The following is a 15,209-nucleotide window of genomic DNA, read 5'->3' on the forward strand; positions in this document are numbered from 1 at the left end:
TGTGTTATGTTTATGTATTTGTATAATTAATTAATCTGCTTCCTCCCTTGTGGTTTAGGTACATGCCACCCCCTGACTTCATTATACATATAGACAATACAGATCGTTAAGTCATAGGAAAACTTAAAATATTTTATTGGAGTAATCTAGAAAATTTGAGAACTGTTACATCTTTAATATTTATATATAAATGTAATTTCTGTGGGTAATTCTATAGAGGGACTTACAGGATCAGAAAATACAAACTGAAACATTGTAGCACCTTTTAATATAAATAGAAATGCACTTATGCAGAGGTAAAAAAAAAAAATCTTAGAATAAGTTGGCTCTTTCCCATCAGTTCTGCATAGCCTTCTCTACGTCAGGGTTTATGATCTTTAGGATCATATTTTTGTACTGATCACATGTACTTTAATTTCTTGGCCAGGAAGAATCTGTAGCAATAGTCAGATTTAGGGTCTTAACGTGCTCTAATTGGTTCTTAGTTCAATTAATTTGGCCTTTTAAATATGACATAAATGTTTATTAAAAGTTGCTTTAATAAGCAACAATTAAAATTGTTACCTTTTTAAACTCGAAATAACTTTTGTTTTTAAAAATACAGTAGTAAAGATTGAGGTATAAACTTTTCACAAAATATACTTAGTCTTTTTGCACTGAAAATGTTCATATGTCCAGAACTTCTGATGGCCAATTGCTTTTTCACTTTCTTCACCTTTGTCCGCAGTAAATGTTCTTTAGGGTTCTGATTCCGATTGTAAACTCCCAAGTCCTTTATAATACCATATTTACTTTCTTCCTGTGGAGGGAGGGGATAGCATGTGAGTATTTTATATCCAGTTTGCCACAGCAAGTCTTTTAAAGAGGAAATATCCTAATAGACCTTTTTTTGTGTGTATAGTTAAGCTAGGTAGACTTAAGGTAGTAGAATGGTTACCCCTATGTGTTGACCATTAGCTTTTCTAGGTCAGAGTGGCTCTCACCAGTGGCAGCAGCAGGCCAAGTGTGGTCAGTTACCAGATCTCTCTTTCTCTACCTGGCTGATCCAAAGGAGCCACCTGAGCATGTCCGTTTACCTGTTGGGCAGTAGGGGTAGACTGCAGTTATCCCGTAGAGATGAGATCGCTGCTCTGGGAGATACTCATCAGTAAACTGGCCACTGTCTCTATTTACTGATATAACACCATCCCTGGTAACAGAAAGGAAGAGTGAATTCATAGGATTTAAGGTTGGATAGAAAAAGCCAGTTTACCAGGAAGAGAAATCTCTGCCAGACTTCTAGAATACATTTTTAAAAGTCAATTTAAATCACATAACTAAGTTAGATACCTCATGGTACCATTTAAAGGTAGTCTTTTATTCTCTGAAGATCAGATTCAGAGTAACGTGCTTCCTTTTTGGATAGTTTATTACCAAATAGCTCTGCCCTTTTTAAGCTGCATGTGAGCAATACCATTACATTTCTGGGTGACGTAAAAGTATGCTTTTAAAAGCAGTAACACTTGAATGATGTTAATCTCTCTGTTAATGAAGAGAGAATGAAATGAAAACTTGTTGCTTACTAACATTTGGTACAAGTGGTGTGTCCTCCAAAACTGGACAAGCCTGGAAAGGCAAACTGAGTGTGTCAGGCTCACCTTCTCCAGTCGGTGTGGTAGAAGTGATCTGCATAGCTCACAATGCTGAACGGGTAGTTGAGGTTGTTTTGAATAACACGCCGTCCAGTTCCATCAGGTAGCGTACACTCTAGTTTTTTAGTTCCTTTTAAAACATCAAAGAGGGAAAAGAGATCCTTTCATGCGATGGGAAAAAAAAAAAATCCTTTACCAAAAATAGTGGCAGGTAAATTCATTCTCAAAGGAAACAAAGGTAGAACTAGAATATTCTATCCCCATTGCAATAATACAAATTAAAAACTGTAAAATCTTCCTATTCTATTACCAGTCTTCAGTTTGTTTAAGAGCGTTATAGTTTTTAGTGGAATTTAAACTCTTAATCCTTTTTTGGAAGAAAGGATTGCATTTACAGAAATCTGGCTAAGTTTCTCCCAAAGTAGGACATTAGAGATGAAATTATATCAGTGTTAAAAAAAGTTTGTATTAGCTCTTAAATTGTTACAAACATAACATTTGGACAAATATTAATACTTGCCCTTTGTAAGCAATGTATAATAATAGCCAAGGCTGCCTTTTAACTAAAATCCTTAATTTTTTTTTTAAAGACTGTATTATTTTCTAGTTAGGAATTAAAAGTTCCATTTTTCAATGTAAATTTTTTAATAGCTAAACGAGGCAAGAATCTCCAAGTTTCACATTTCTCATGGAACCCTGATTTAAATTTCAAATACTTATTAAAAATATAAATGCAGTATAATGAAACAGCATCTTTTCAGTTGTGCTAATAATGAAATCACACAACAGAAAGAGAGAACCTGGGAATAGGCAACCCAGATTTATTACTGAAGGAAGCCATCCTGCCACATCGCTTTGTCCTCAGCACAATAGCATACTGACTGTTAAAGTAACAGATATTTATAAATGTTATAATACTGGCAAAAAAGGAAAATAACTCCTGTTCATTTAAGCCTGTTGATTCCAACAATGGCTAATATTTATTTTTAACCTAAAAAGTGTGCCAAGTGCTCACGTGGAGGAAGGGCAAGCAGTACAAAAGTAGGTTGGACACAGTACTAGCCCTCAAGCTTACCACCTGATTCAAACACATACATCCAGGACCTCAGGAAGTTCATCACAGGATTCATTACAAAGTGCCCCCTAAAAGGAGTCGATCATTTGCTGTACTCTTAGAAATGTAAGCCAGAAGTCCTAAATGGTGGGATTTGGTTTTACTGTAAAATCTGTTCGAGTGCCCACGCTTACTGAACATGGTAGTGTTCTGTATTTGCATTCCATGAGTAGTAGTACCTGCATCTGCCCAGCAGAGCAATTTGGAGAAGGGGTCAAAGGTTAAACCATTGGGTAGTCCAATGTCTTTATTCACTAGAATTCTTCTATTTTCTCCATCTAAAGACGACGATTCAATTTTAGGAGCTTCTCGATTCCAATCTGTCCAGTACAGGTTGCTGTGGATAAATTAAATGGAGAAAGATAAACCTTCCCCAATGTATAGAACCCAAATTTCAGAACCATCTTTGAGGCTTTTCACTAAGCATTTCTGAGTCAAAAACACTTCGCTGAAAATGAAAGCTGAAGGTTATCTTTACCGATTTGAAGGTTTCTCTGGAATTTCATTTGGTAGAAGCCCCATTAAATATGACAAGAGTTTCTCAAGGTATAGAAATCCTCCCTGATTCTAACAAGTCCTACTGAAACACGGACCAAGTTATATGTCCCAGTTGATGACCTTAGCAATTATCATAGACAGGAAACATTGTTCTTTTGACTGTTGCCACTGTGAAAATGAGGCCAGAGAAATAACATGCCTGGTGTCTGAATTTTGCTTACTCACCAGCTCATGCAGGTAACCTCACAGCAGGTTTAACGCTGGGATTTCCTAATGTGTTGCTGGAGGAGACCGACTTCATTCCGGTTGAAGTGCTGTCTCAGGCTTGGCCCGATTTTCTGATCCAAAGTGCCCCCCAGTCTCACTCACATACTCTGAATTCTCTGTGTATCACATCACAGGCTTAATAATTTCCTATTATCCATTAGTTTACTGTCTTATTTCCTCCTAGTAGAACATAAACTCCATGAAAGAACAGACCTTGTCTTTGCCTAAACAGCACCTGACACCTAGTAGATCCTCAGTGAATACTATTAACTTAATATATTTTGAACTTTTATGCCCATGTTCTGACCCTCGCCTACAACTGTACTTAGAGCCCAAGGGCTTCAAATGAGGATCTACAGGTAACAGAGGAGAATTAGGGAAGCCCGGCTGACCCTCGGATCGGATCCACAGCGATGGCGCGGGGGTTCACCAGGTCCGTGTGGAAGAGGGCCCTGCGCTCAGAGCCGTCCAGCCTGGCCCTCTCTATCTTATCCAGGCCGCTGTCTGTCCAGTACATCGTTCTATGAAAGTGGTCGATGGCAAGTCCTTCGGGGCTTATCAGACCTGGAATAAAACAAAGGCAGGGCTGGAGCAACTGCAGCTGTGAAAGGTGAACCTGAAGCAGAGAGCTCTGCTTATTACTATGTTTGAATATTTGGGGGAAAAAAGTCTTGAGAGTTTCTAAGTCAAAACACACGGAGTCAATAGAGGAACAGATCCCGCGTTAGTTCTTCTTCTGCCACCTCTAGTACCCTCTAGCCTAACAAGATCTCCCAGCCTGATGGCAGCAGGCATCCCCAGGGCTGGGGCCAGGCAGCATCAACTGTAGCCGCACCTTGAATTCTTACTGCAAGCCCTTTCTATTCAGAGTCCTATCAAGAAGGTAGAGGGGAGACTTTGGCATAAAAGAGGCAAACAACTTGGACTTGGCAGAATGAAATGGAATGGGGATTGTCTTCTGGGTGAAGCTGCTGACCTGAGTTAATGATGGTCTCGGGCTCTGCTCCCGATTCCAGACGGGCGCGGCTAATTGTCCGTCCAGCAACGTCTGTCCAGTACACCATCCTCTCCCGGCAGTCGTAATCAATTCCCACGACTATGGAGCCCTTTGTGACCAAGACACCGAATTGGAAGAATTAGGATTCCTTGCATTTCCCCCGACTTCATGCTCGGCTGCCTCACTCATGCATGGCTGCAGCGAACAACCCTGCATCACATGGTTTTATGGCAGCCAAGCACAGTGGTTAGATGTGTTGGTGATGGAGGCCAACTTCCCAGGGCAGAGCCAGGCTTGGCCACTTGCTAGCTGTGTGACTTTGGTACTGAACTTCTGTATGCCTTTGTCTTCTCATTTGCCAAATGAAGATAACAATACCTACTTCACGTGGCTGCTATAAACAGTAATACCATAAGTGCTTATAAAATACCTTAATCAGTAATTAATATACTGTAAGCTCTCAACAAGCACTATTACTATTGGTGGTAAAGACAGAAGTGATTTCATGAAAAGATTAGCCCGTTCAGTGATTAGAGGACAAATGCTAGTCTCAGCGAAGTAAGTCTTTTAATATTTCACTGGACAAAAACTGACTCTTTCAGACGTTACCAGCACTTTTTCAAAAAGCCTTTCTAAAATTTGCCAATATATAACAAAATCTACCCTCCCCTCCCCTGTGAGATCTTTCTGCTATCTGAGGGGCAGTCACCCTTACCCCCATCTCTGCCTCTTACTCCAAGGCAATCATTTAGTTGTACTCTTGTGTAAAAGAAAGTATACAACTTGATGGGTTAAGGAACTGGGGAATGGTGGTCACCTGACCTCTGGCTAGGGAGCTCTCCCCTCCTTCCTTATTACTAAATAAATGATGCAGTCTTTTTTTAAATGCCAAGTCTGTGATATTCCTTTCCAAAACTCTGCACAGAAGTTGCTTCATTCAATTTCCAACCCAGAGTCCTGCTCTGAGAAGCCTGGCAGATGTGCAGAGCCAACATGCAGGGGCCACCCAGCTATCCCTGAGGTCATGCAAGCTCCCTGCTTGCCTAACAGCCTCCTGGGGCTGTCCTGAACTTATGCCTCTGGGAGAGGAGTCAGTACAAGAAACTACAAGGCAGGATTAGGCTCCTGTGGAAGAGTGGGCAGTTTATATGGGAGGATCTGAAGGTCAAGTACAATTTTAAAATTTAAAGTCATCTGTCGCGGGCACGGGTGCATGGGCCTCCATTAACCCAGGGAATCATGGGATCCATTAACTCATGTAAATGATTTCAAGGTTTCTTGGAGGAAAAAGTCCCAGTTTAAGTAAGTTTCCACAAGATGTGCTTAGAACCCATATTCCATTTCTCTTTCAGTTCCACCACCATTACCATCAACAACCCTGCCCTCATCAGAGGCAAGTTCAGAAATGCAGTGAAGCCGCCTGACTTGGCTAGAATAAATAGACAGTTAGCTTGAGGTGATGACAATTTTCTCTTTTAGAGAAACTTTACAAACAGCAGCGAGTATTTGGAAACTCATACACAACTCACATCTTGAAAACAAAAAACCCCACATTCTTTTCTGAACACCGGCTACTTCTAAACTTTTTTGGACCAGATAAGAGGTTATTCATTAACAGAAGTAAATGTAAACATGGACGCTGTATTATTCTTTCTCATAGATGAGCGAATACCTGGAGCGTGAAGTTTAGAAACGGAATTAGGCGATTTTCCATTGTAAGTGTCAGTGCCCTTCTGGTGAACTCCCTTCTCTTTGCAACATTTTAGAGAAGAAATCCCTTCTCCAAAATGGAGTGCCTTGACCGTAGGGAGGCTGCTGGCTCAGGAAGCAGCCAGCATCCCCTGGGGAAAGCCCTGTCCGTTCCTTTCCACGATCACCCACGCTCCCCAAAGTTTCATCTATGACGGAGTCAAAGAAGATAAGAGGCTGGTCGACAGAACCAAATGGGAGGGCAGAGGGCTGCAACGATGAGGCCGTCATTAGTTGGCTTCCAGGATCTCTGCAGAGATGTCTATGGCTTAAAGAGAATGCTGGGGACCCGGGTTTACCTTCTGTCACTTTCCCTTGGATCCCCACAGGCCGCCTCAATACGCTGACAACTCTGAAATTCCCTTACCACACATCCGAAACCCCATGAGCCAACCGGAGAAAGCGGCCTTGGTCAGTCAGACGTGACTCCCAGCCACAGAGAGCCCCCTCCTCTTCTGTGTGTCAGGCTCCCGAAGACCGCAGCCCAGAAACCCTCCAGGATCCCCCTCCACCTCAGGCCTTGCCCAGATCTGGAAACCCGATGCAGACCCGCCCCCCCGGGGGAGAAATCCACTTTACATGCAGCGACAGCAGGGTCTTGGCTGTGTCCTTCTGAAGCCTGGTACCATTGAGGGGCAAGTGGCCGATCTGCTGGCCCTGGGCATAGAGCAGGAAGGTGCCAACAGGTGGAGGGGTCACGTCGGGCCGGGGCGTGGGCCGGGCTGTGGGCGGAGCAACTGTGGGTATACCTGCCGTGGGGAAGAGGAGGGTATGGGCAGCAGAGAGGGAAGGAAACGGGGTGGGTGGGGGGAGGGGAAGAAAAGTTACTTTCCCACATACCAGAGCCTCCAGAAACATCAAAAGTTTTCACCCTGGACAGATGTGCTCCAGATGTTCCTTAAAAGAAATTCTAATTTCAGGGGTTTTCCCCAAAGATCAATTATGTAAATCACTGCCAATTACTGGGGAGGAAGACAACAAAACATTCCCCTCAGAACAAAGGAGAAAGTTTTCTTTTTCTTTTCTTTTTTTTTTTTTTTTTAAGGGAAAAACTCCAGAGCCAGTGTTGTGTCAGCTTCTCTCTGGGGCCCCAGGGTGACACGTGTCCCCTTTCACCCTGGGCTCAGAGTAGGGGAAGGGAGGAGGAACTGCATATCGAATTTAGTTCCAGATGTTCTAATTACAGAAACTGTTAATGACAAAACCAAATGTTAAATCTGAATCGGGATCTGGGGCAGACCAGGTTATAAATCAACACGGCTTATCAGCGACTTCTTCTGTTGGACCTGTTCACCCCTCATTCCCCCACCTTCACCCGCAGCTGGCAGCTTTCCTTCAGGGACACCTCAGATGCTGCCCCTGGGTGCTTACATGCAGGGGTGATGCCTGGCTGGGAGCGGGTGCCCGGCACCTCTCTGCCGTCCTGGTCCACACACCAGCAGAAGTCACTCTTCCCGTGGCACTGCAGGGGCATGAAGTAGCCCAGGTCATCGCACTGGGGCACGTACTGGTCGTCCCTTGGTGTGCCACCGTAGTGCTCCAGCAGGCTTTCCCTCCAGCGCTCACAGACGGTCCGGGGCCTCTGGGTGGGCTCTGAGCAGGTGGGGACAGAAAGCCTTTGATTGTGAACCAAGGACGGAATGTAGCACATGGCTTAAGATCCCCACTCCTGGCCTCCTGGCCTTCTTCCTCCTCGTGTCCATTAACGACACCTCAGCCAAGCCCCTGGATGCTGGCCCCGAGTAGCAAAGTGCTCTAAGAAGTTCTCCACAGGCATCAGGAAAAGGGGTCGTCCTGATGCTCCTGTCTCCCTAGGCCAGAAGGATTGTCATCAAGGCCCAGCCACATCAGGAAAGAACAAGAGGAGGTAACATCTGGGGTGCAAGGCTCGTTCAGCCTGGGAAGGGGCGTCTAACAGTCCTTGGGGACTCAGGGCCTACATGATGCTTAAAGCCAATATTTATTCTTTCTCGTTTCAAACTCCAGGACCTGCGTCTGAGAGGGCTGTCTTGACATTGGCCAGCGTGTCTTAGAAAGTATTACTGAATGCCCTACTTACATGGCCTTGACTATCTGTCCATTGGAAAACTATCCTGAGTAAAAATAAAACCTACTGTAATTAGTATGTGTGAGCATAGGAGAGTTGGTGGCAAACAACTTGATACTGACTGTGAGACACTGCAGCTCTGTGAAGTCCTTTGGCCGCCCTGCTCTGGGCTTATCTCAAAGCTGAACCTTCTTCTGGAGGCTCCAGCTTCCCACCATGTTGCTCTGTCCCCTCCTTTCTCCAGCTTCCTTCCCCATCCTTCCCCCTGCCCCCCATGCCCGTACCCCCCTTCCTCACCACCATGCCTAAACTCCTGTTAGCTGCCCTTGCAGAGCAGTTTCTCTGCCTGCAATTTTTTCCCAGACTGCTTCCACAGGGCTGCCAAGGCTCTGTCCCAAACACGGCGGTTCTCTGAGAGGACTGCTTCAGGCAGTTTAACTTGTACAGCCTCCTAAGATACGATTACCTAAAGGAACTTAAGTAGAAGGTACTTCTTCATTAATTCCTGCAATTCATGCCTATGGTCTGTAGAATCATACAGCCAAGTACCTACTTATACCATGTGGATGTGTAACAGAGATCTCGGAGGAGAACAAAAACTGGGCTTTCCGCCATCAAAGCTGCTCTCCCCTAGACTTTTCCATGTCACTAGACAGCACCTCCATTCTTTCCATTGCTCAGGCCCAGTCATCCCCGACTCCCTTCTCTCACTCTCCACGTCTGATATGTCAAAAAACGTCAGCTGTATATCTTCACATCTCACCACACCCACTCCTGTCATCTTATGCCAGGATTACTATGATAGCCTTCTTACTGGTTTCCCTGCTTCCATCATCTTTCCTGCCCACCCTCTCCACCACCCCACAGTAAACTCAACTGGCAGCCAGAAAGAGTCCCTTTAAAAAAACTCATTTCATGTCACTCCTTTGGTCAAAACCTCCAATGGCTTCAAAGAATAGTTGGAAACATTACATTTGGGCTCCAGCACCTACACCTCCCCTAGGAAAGGATGGTGAATAAAATCTTCAGAGCTCAAACCCAATGAGCACAACTCCAGGACTCACGACGTTTGTGGGAAACGGATGCCCTTCAGGCTGTCTCTATAGCTTATGACCCACAAGAAGCAAAGCTCTTTTTAAAACATCTTGGAGAAGGAGAGACTGACCTCCTCACCCAGATGTGTCTCAAAGGAACCAGAGAAGGAAATGCCACTTCCTCAGACACTCATCATCCATCACAAGGTGGGATTCCCTGGAGAAGTTCCCAACGCTGCCCCAGATCCACCTAACAAACTCAGAGGATCGCTTCTCAGGGGACCACCCAACGAGGCCCATCTCTTTGTTTGGAATGCGACACACAGCACAGTCAGCTTCTGGGAAAGGGGCACCTCACGTCACCTACACGTGGGCATCCCAATCATTCCTTATTATTTCAAGCTACTTCTTGATCCAACCATGGATTTATTTCTATTTCTGGTTGGCAGGGTTTTACATATTTTTAAATTTTGGGCACAGAATGTTCTCTCTCCCTTCAAAGCTGACCCCATTATGCAGATGAGACTGGTCAGAAATGGCAGCCGAAGACAAACCAGCACCGCGAGAGAAGCTTGGCTGTGGGAAAGAGTCTGTACAAAGGAACATGTTCTTCTTTTAGTAATTAACTTTTCATTCTCTTGGCTCCCTTCTGGATCACTGTTCTTAACACATGCCTGTCTTAACAAATTTCATAGAATTCTGAACCATTCCCTTAAGGTGCCTCCCAACCATCTGATTTCTTCAAACCCCAGCTGGAGTTAGAACCAAGACCTTTTAAAGACTAGGCATGAGTGAAACAGAATTTCTCTGTATTCCTTTTTTTTGGACCTGCAAAATATTTTCCTAAAAACAGGGACAGAGAGGAACTAGGAGTGTCACTGTGGAAGCAAAGGTATATATACATCTAGATCAAGCAGTAACACTTTCTACTTATATGAATCTTAGAACCACTAAGGTCCTGGCCATCACAATTCAGATTATCGAAAGGATCAAAACTGGTAGTAATTCTCCAGTTCTTACTCTCATACGTTAAAAGCCAACACTAGTACTTATGGAACCCTTTTCAATAGTAAAAATGGATCTTTGGGGGCTTCCCTGGTGGCGCAGTGGTTGAGAGTCCGCCTGCCGATGCAGGGGATGCGGGTTCGTGCCCCGGTCCAGGAAGATCCCACATGCCACGGAGCGGCTGGGCCCGTGAGCCATGGCCGCTGAGCCTGCGCATCCAGAGCCTGTGCTCCACAACGGGAGAGGCCACAGCAGTGAGAGGCCCGCGTACCGCAAAAAAAAAAAAAAAAAAAAAAAGGATCTTTGAATAGCAAGCTCATGGATATGTACAGGAATTATTTTGGCTAAAATGATATCAAACCAATTCTATGTTTTCATAATAAAGTTCTTCTGTATTAAAAGAAAAAGTTCTTCCCGTCTTTGAACAACTCAGCGAGGCGTAGAAACCTGCCTTGGCAACCTGCAGTTGGCATGAACTGTGAGCGCTTGGGAACCACACCTCACACAGGTGGGGGGTGCTCAGACGGTAACAGACAGGTTCATGCGCTGCATCTCAGATCACGCAGGCTAACAAAACGGGTTCCTGCATCTCTTCTAAAGGTGACAGGAGCAAGAGCGATTCCCCATCGACATGCGCGCCTGGCTAGAGAGGGCTGGGGTTACTTGCTTAGAGCACGCTAGCTGCATCCACCTACACGTGTCATACTTATTTTTCCCACTGATACTAAAACAGCCTTCGGACTGTCTCCTGCACTCCAGAAGTCAGAGTTAAGTGATACAAAGTTACATGGGAAGGCAGTTTCTCTTTTGGACAAGAGGCTGGTCTGGCGAGGTCATCAAGCTCTAAGATCTCCCTAAGCTGCAGTAACAGATTTGGGCAGTGACCTCAGCCTGACCTCCACACTCAGTTTCAACTTCTAGTCTTGTACTTGTCTAAGAGGCTGGAGTCCAACATGCATGTCACGCATGGGTCTGTGTGTCCCTGTAAGATGAACGTGCACAGGGGTGTGTGCCCACCATTCAAGTGTTCCTAGGAGGAAGGAGGCTGTGCAAGGATGATGCGTGGTCTGGGCAGGGGTTATAATCTATCCCACAGTAAGCAGCGTTCTGCTGCTCTGCCCCAGGCCTGTGCTGGGACCAGGTGTCTTTCCGGACTGGCTTACCTCGTGGTCCGCAGCGAGGCAGGACGGAGCCGGGTGGGGTCCGGGTGCCAGGGACTTCTTGGCCATCGGGGTCCACGCACCAGCAGAAGCCAGTGCTGCCGTGACACTGCAGTGGCAGGAAGTGGCCCTGCTCATCGCACTGCGGGATGTGGAGCTGGGCAACAGGATGAGTGCGCTGGGCCTGGGCATCGCGCTGCTGGCGCTCACAGGGTCTCAGTCCAGAGGTGGGGTCTTCCGGGACCAGAGCAGAGGAGATACAAAGGAGGAGTAAAAGGCATTGCAACCCATCCACTTTTACCAGCCAGCCTCAAAGTCTCCTGAGGGTTTCTTTTTTTCTATAACTGGAAGACAGGATAACATGGGAAAAATAGCAAGGCGCTGGAATTTTGGAGTCCTGGGTTCTTAGTTTAGCTCTGCCACTATCTACCTAATTTCTCCCTAATTCCCACAGTTTGCCCTGTAAGTCCTGGCTGATGACACAGTGAAACAGGCCTCTCCCCTCAGCCCTCAGGGTCCTATTGCTATTTGGGTAAAATGAAGAGCAACCCATGACTTCTGTCCAAACATCCCCAGAGACTCCAGAGAAAACAATTAAAACTGTGTTCATCCCCTGAGGTCCAGAGATGAAGTCTGAGAAACTCCAGGTCAAGGGCAGTTGCTAGACTGCACCGTGTTGGCCAAGTTCTACTAGAACAGTCACCATGGGGGCTCACTCCCTGCTCACTACTGCATGTGCCTCCTGGTCGGTCAGCTCGATCTCAAGGCTTCATCTAAATTGTGCACTTATCAAAGCAAAGCAGATCACCAGGAGAGTTAACCAGAACTGCTACCAGGTAGGACCATGGATGGGTCATACGTCGGGCCTCCCAGAATGCTAATAACCAGTGAACTATCAGTAAACTAGGCATCCAGAAATAATGCAGGAAAAAATCCAGAGCCTGGAAAATCCACCAACTCAGGCCTCAGACCCGGGTAAGTCAAGAGTGGGCTGAGGTGCTGTAGAAAAACAGCATTGAAGGATCTGGGAGTTTTCTGTGCCTGATCTGGCCCCCCAGACCTTACCAGGTGTGCACTGAAATCCATCCCCATGATATCCGGGTCGGCAACGGCAGGAGAAGGAGCCAGGAGTGTTGGAGCAGGTGGCCGAGGGGTGACATCTGTTTTCCGAGCATTCGTCAACATCTGCAGTGGTCAGGGAGGGAGAGAGGGGGAGGGAGGGAGGGAGGGAAGGAAGGGCACAACTTCACTGCACACAATCTATAGCATCACATGGCTTTAGTGCGCGCGGATCAACCACGAGGGCTCCACTTCAGAAGACCCTGGGCGTGAGCAGAAACACGTCGGCACCTTAAAGACAAGCTTAACAGTCCAAAGTCGAGGGACACGTTCAGTGTAGAAATCAAACATATACTTCACAGAGAAATATATCCTGGCACCTTTCATCTACAGTGAATTCCAGGAAGTTTTTACCTTTGAACTAGGTCCATAAACCATCCATTCCCTTCCATTGTATTCCATATAATAAATATACGTAACAATAGGTTTTTGTTTTTCCTTTCCTTATTGGCACCATCTCCCTTTAGCACTGATTTACAGATGCAAAGAACCCATTGAGGCTCCAAATACTTCTTCAACTAAGTAAGAAGCCCATTCAGTCTTACAAAGTCAGAGAGTCCTACTACCTAGAATGCCCAATTAATCAGAAATTTTCTTTACTTTCCACCTTTAGAAGAAATAGAAAAGTATCAGAAAAATATTATCAGAGATTTTGAAACAACACACAGAAAAGAAAATCTAAATTTGTCTGGCTTATCAGTACAAACAATTCAGGTCCCAACATTCTCCATATGGTACCGTGAGGATTAATTCTCACATTTCTCAAAACTGCAACATCCTGAAACTTCAAACAAAGGCTGACTTACATTCCTTTTATTTACTGAAATCAGCACAGGCTGACAATAGCAAGACACCACCCCCGCTCCACCCTGCTGCCAAAAAATAAATAAAGAAAAGTCTGAAAATATAACTGTGGAAACCAATGGCCAGTGGTAGAGATAAGCCATCTTCAGAGACAGGAAGTCTTCCTGAGTAAAAGAAGGATAAAGGGTGTAGATCTGATCAACGCTCGACTGAAAATAAAACAGAGTAGTCGCATCTATGTTTTTAAAACGTGTGAACAGGGAAAAATGCGGGACGGGGTGATCGGTGTAAAACCTAGAGAAGAGGAGTCCCAGAAGGAGAGAACTGCATCAATTCTGTACAGCTCGTGCACAGACACATTGCACCCTGGAAGCCAGAGACTTCCAGCCCTGAAATGTGACGTCAGTCAGACGTGGCTCCTCGCCCAGCCTCCGGGACCCAGGTGAAATCTCTTCTAGGGCGATCAGTGCCACCCTTGCTGTGACCATGCTTTCACTGAGCCACCTTCCCATGACTAAGGGCCTTTCCCAGGTACCAGTAAGTGGATGAGCTGGATACACAACACAGGCGTTCTGTTCAGGGGAGAGGAATCTCTGACATCGTAATTAGCAATGTAATCACTTATACTGCTTATCCTCAGGCTCAGGGAGTTTACTGCACGTAAATTAGTTTACTCTGAAGTCCAAAACCGCTGAATGCCCCACACAACCAAGTTCAATGCCACCCAGAGAGGCTCTGCCTAGATGAGCAGTGGGCCTGTCTAGTCACCTTCCTTTCACTGACAAAGGCTGGAAAGTGGTTATAAATTCATTTGCAAGGTTAGAATCAAACAAGGTTTGCTGGTTAGCTCCTCAGTTAACCGAAAATAAACCAAATAAAAATAATTACAACAACAAAAAGCTTATCTCCAATGCAATCATCATGGATTCTATAGTGTCCTATTTAATTATCGTTGAGGTTGGCCCTCTGTCTCTTCAGTAGGACAACTCAAATGCCCAGTTGGATGAAGCTGGTGCCCATCCAGATCCTTGGGACTGGAAGATGCTATAAAACCAAAGCTGTAAAAATTAACGTCGAGCCAAATGCAGGAATTTAAAGCTATTCATAATGCATATGCTAGAAGTACTTCTCATGGTAACAGGAACCCCAGGCAATGGCAGGAAGCAGGAATTCCTGAGATACAGGGCCTATTTCTAGAAACCACGGATCAGTTGCTTGTGATTATTTTTGAACTAAGAGAAAGAGGACTCCCCCAGAGGTACCGAGTTATGTTCTTAAAGACTATGGCCTAGGGATTCTGACCAGACCGGAAAGAGCAGCCATCCTCCCACAGATACCAAAGTCAAGGGGAGACAATAACTGATGAACGACCAACAGGGAGAAGGTCTCTGAAGAGACTGAAAGCATCACAAGTGAACAACAGCTGTCCGCCAAAGCTGGAGAAGTTGAAGACTCCCTGAAGCACAGTGCCCAACACCCTCTTTGGAGAACCTTGCACCGTGACAGGAAGCTGGAGCCTCACCAGCTACTCCGGGGCCTGGGTACGGAGCAGGTTACACCCCTCCTTAGGAGCGCCAGTCCTGAGGTGTGTGGGGGGGAAACCCGAGCTTTCGTGTAAAGGAGAAGTCTTCCCAATTTCACAGGCGGTCAGGTGTCGAGAGAAAGCGCAGAGAGACTTTCGACCCCTTGGCAAGGGAGGAGCTTCCTGTTACACCACTGGGGACGGGGGGCTACTTAACCATCACTGTTGGGGTCTTCAAGGACTGGTAGAACACTGAGGTCAA

The 15,209-nt window shown here is 45.6% G+C and overlaps 1 protein-coding gene across 2 annotated transcripts in view; it reads right to left on the reverse strand.

The window, feature by feature from the left end:
- Positions 1-111: 111 nt before the first annotated feature.
- Positions 112-15,209, reverse strand: part of NID2 (nidogen 2) — a 78,856-nt gene continuing 63,758 nt past the window's right edge. For both annotated transcript variants that reach the window (XM_027111236.1, XM_027111235.1), the window contains 10 exons: positions 12,568-12,687; positions 11,506-11,736; positions 7,628-7,849; positions 6,836-7,005; positions 4,487-4,616; positions 3,903-4,074; positions 2,925-3,082; positions 1,638-1,761; positions 1,077-1,189; positions 112-799 (listed from right to left, as the gene is read on the reverse strand). In XM_027111236.1, the coding sequence (XP_026967037.1) occupies positions 789-799; positions 1,077-1,189; positions 1,638-1,761; positions 2,925-3,082; positions 3,903-4,074; positions 4,487-4,616; positions 6,836-7,005; positions 7,628-7,849; positions 11,506-11,736; positions 12,568-12,687 (1,451 nt within the window). In that variant the 3' untranslated portion in view covers positions 112-788. The remainder of the gene's footprint in view (positions 800-1,076; positions 1,190-1,637; positions 1,762-2,924; positions 3,083-3,902; positions 4,075-4,486; positions 4,617-6,835; positions 7,006-7,627; positions 7,850-11,505; positions 11,737-12,567; positions 12,688-15,209) is intronic.

Source organism: Aethalodelphis obliquidens, unplaced genomic scaffold, assembly GCF_003676395.1.
Source record: "Aethalodelphis obliquidens isolate GAN/ISIS:26980383/991018 unplaced genomic scaffold, ASM367639v1 scaffold10, whole genome shotgun sequence".
NCBI lineage: Eukaryota > Metazoa > Chordata > Mammalia > Artiodactyla > Delphinidae > Aethalodelphis > Aethalodelphis obliquidens.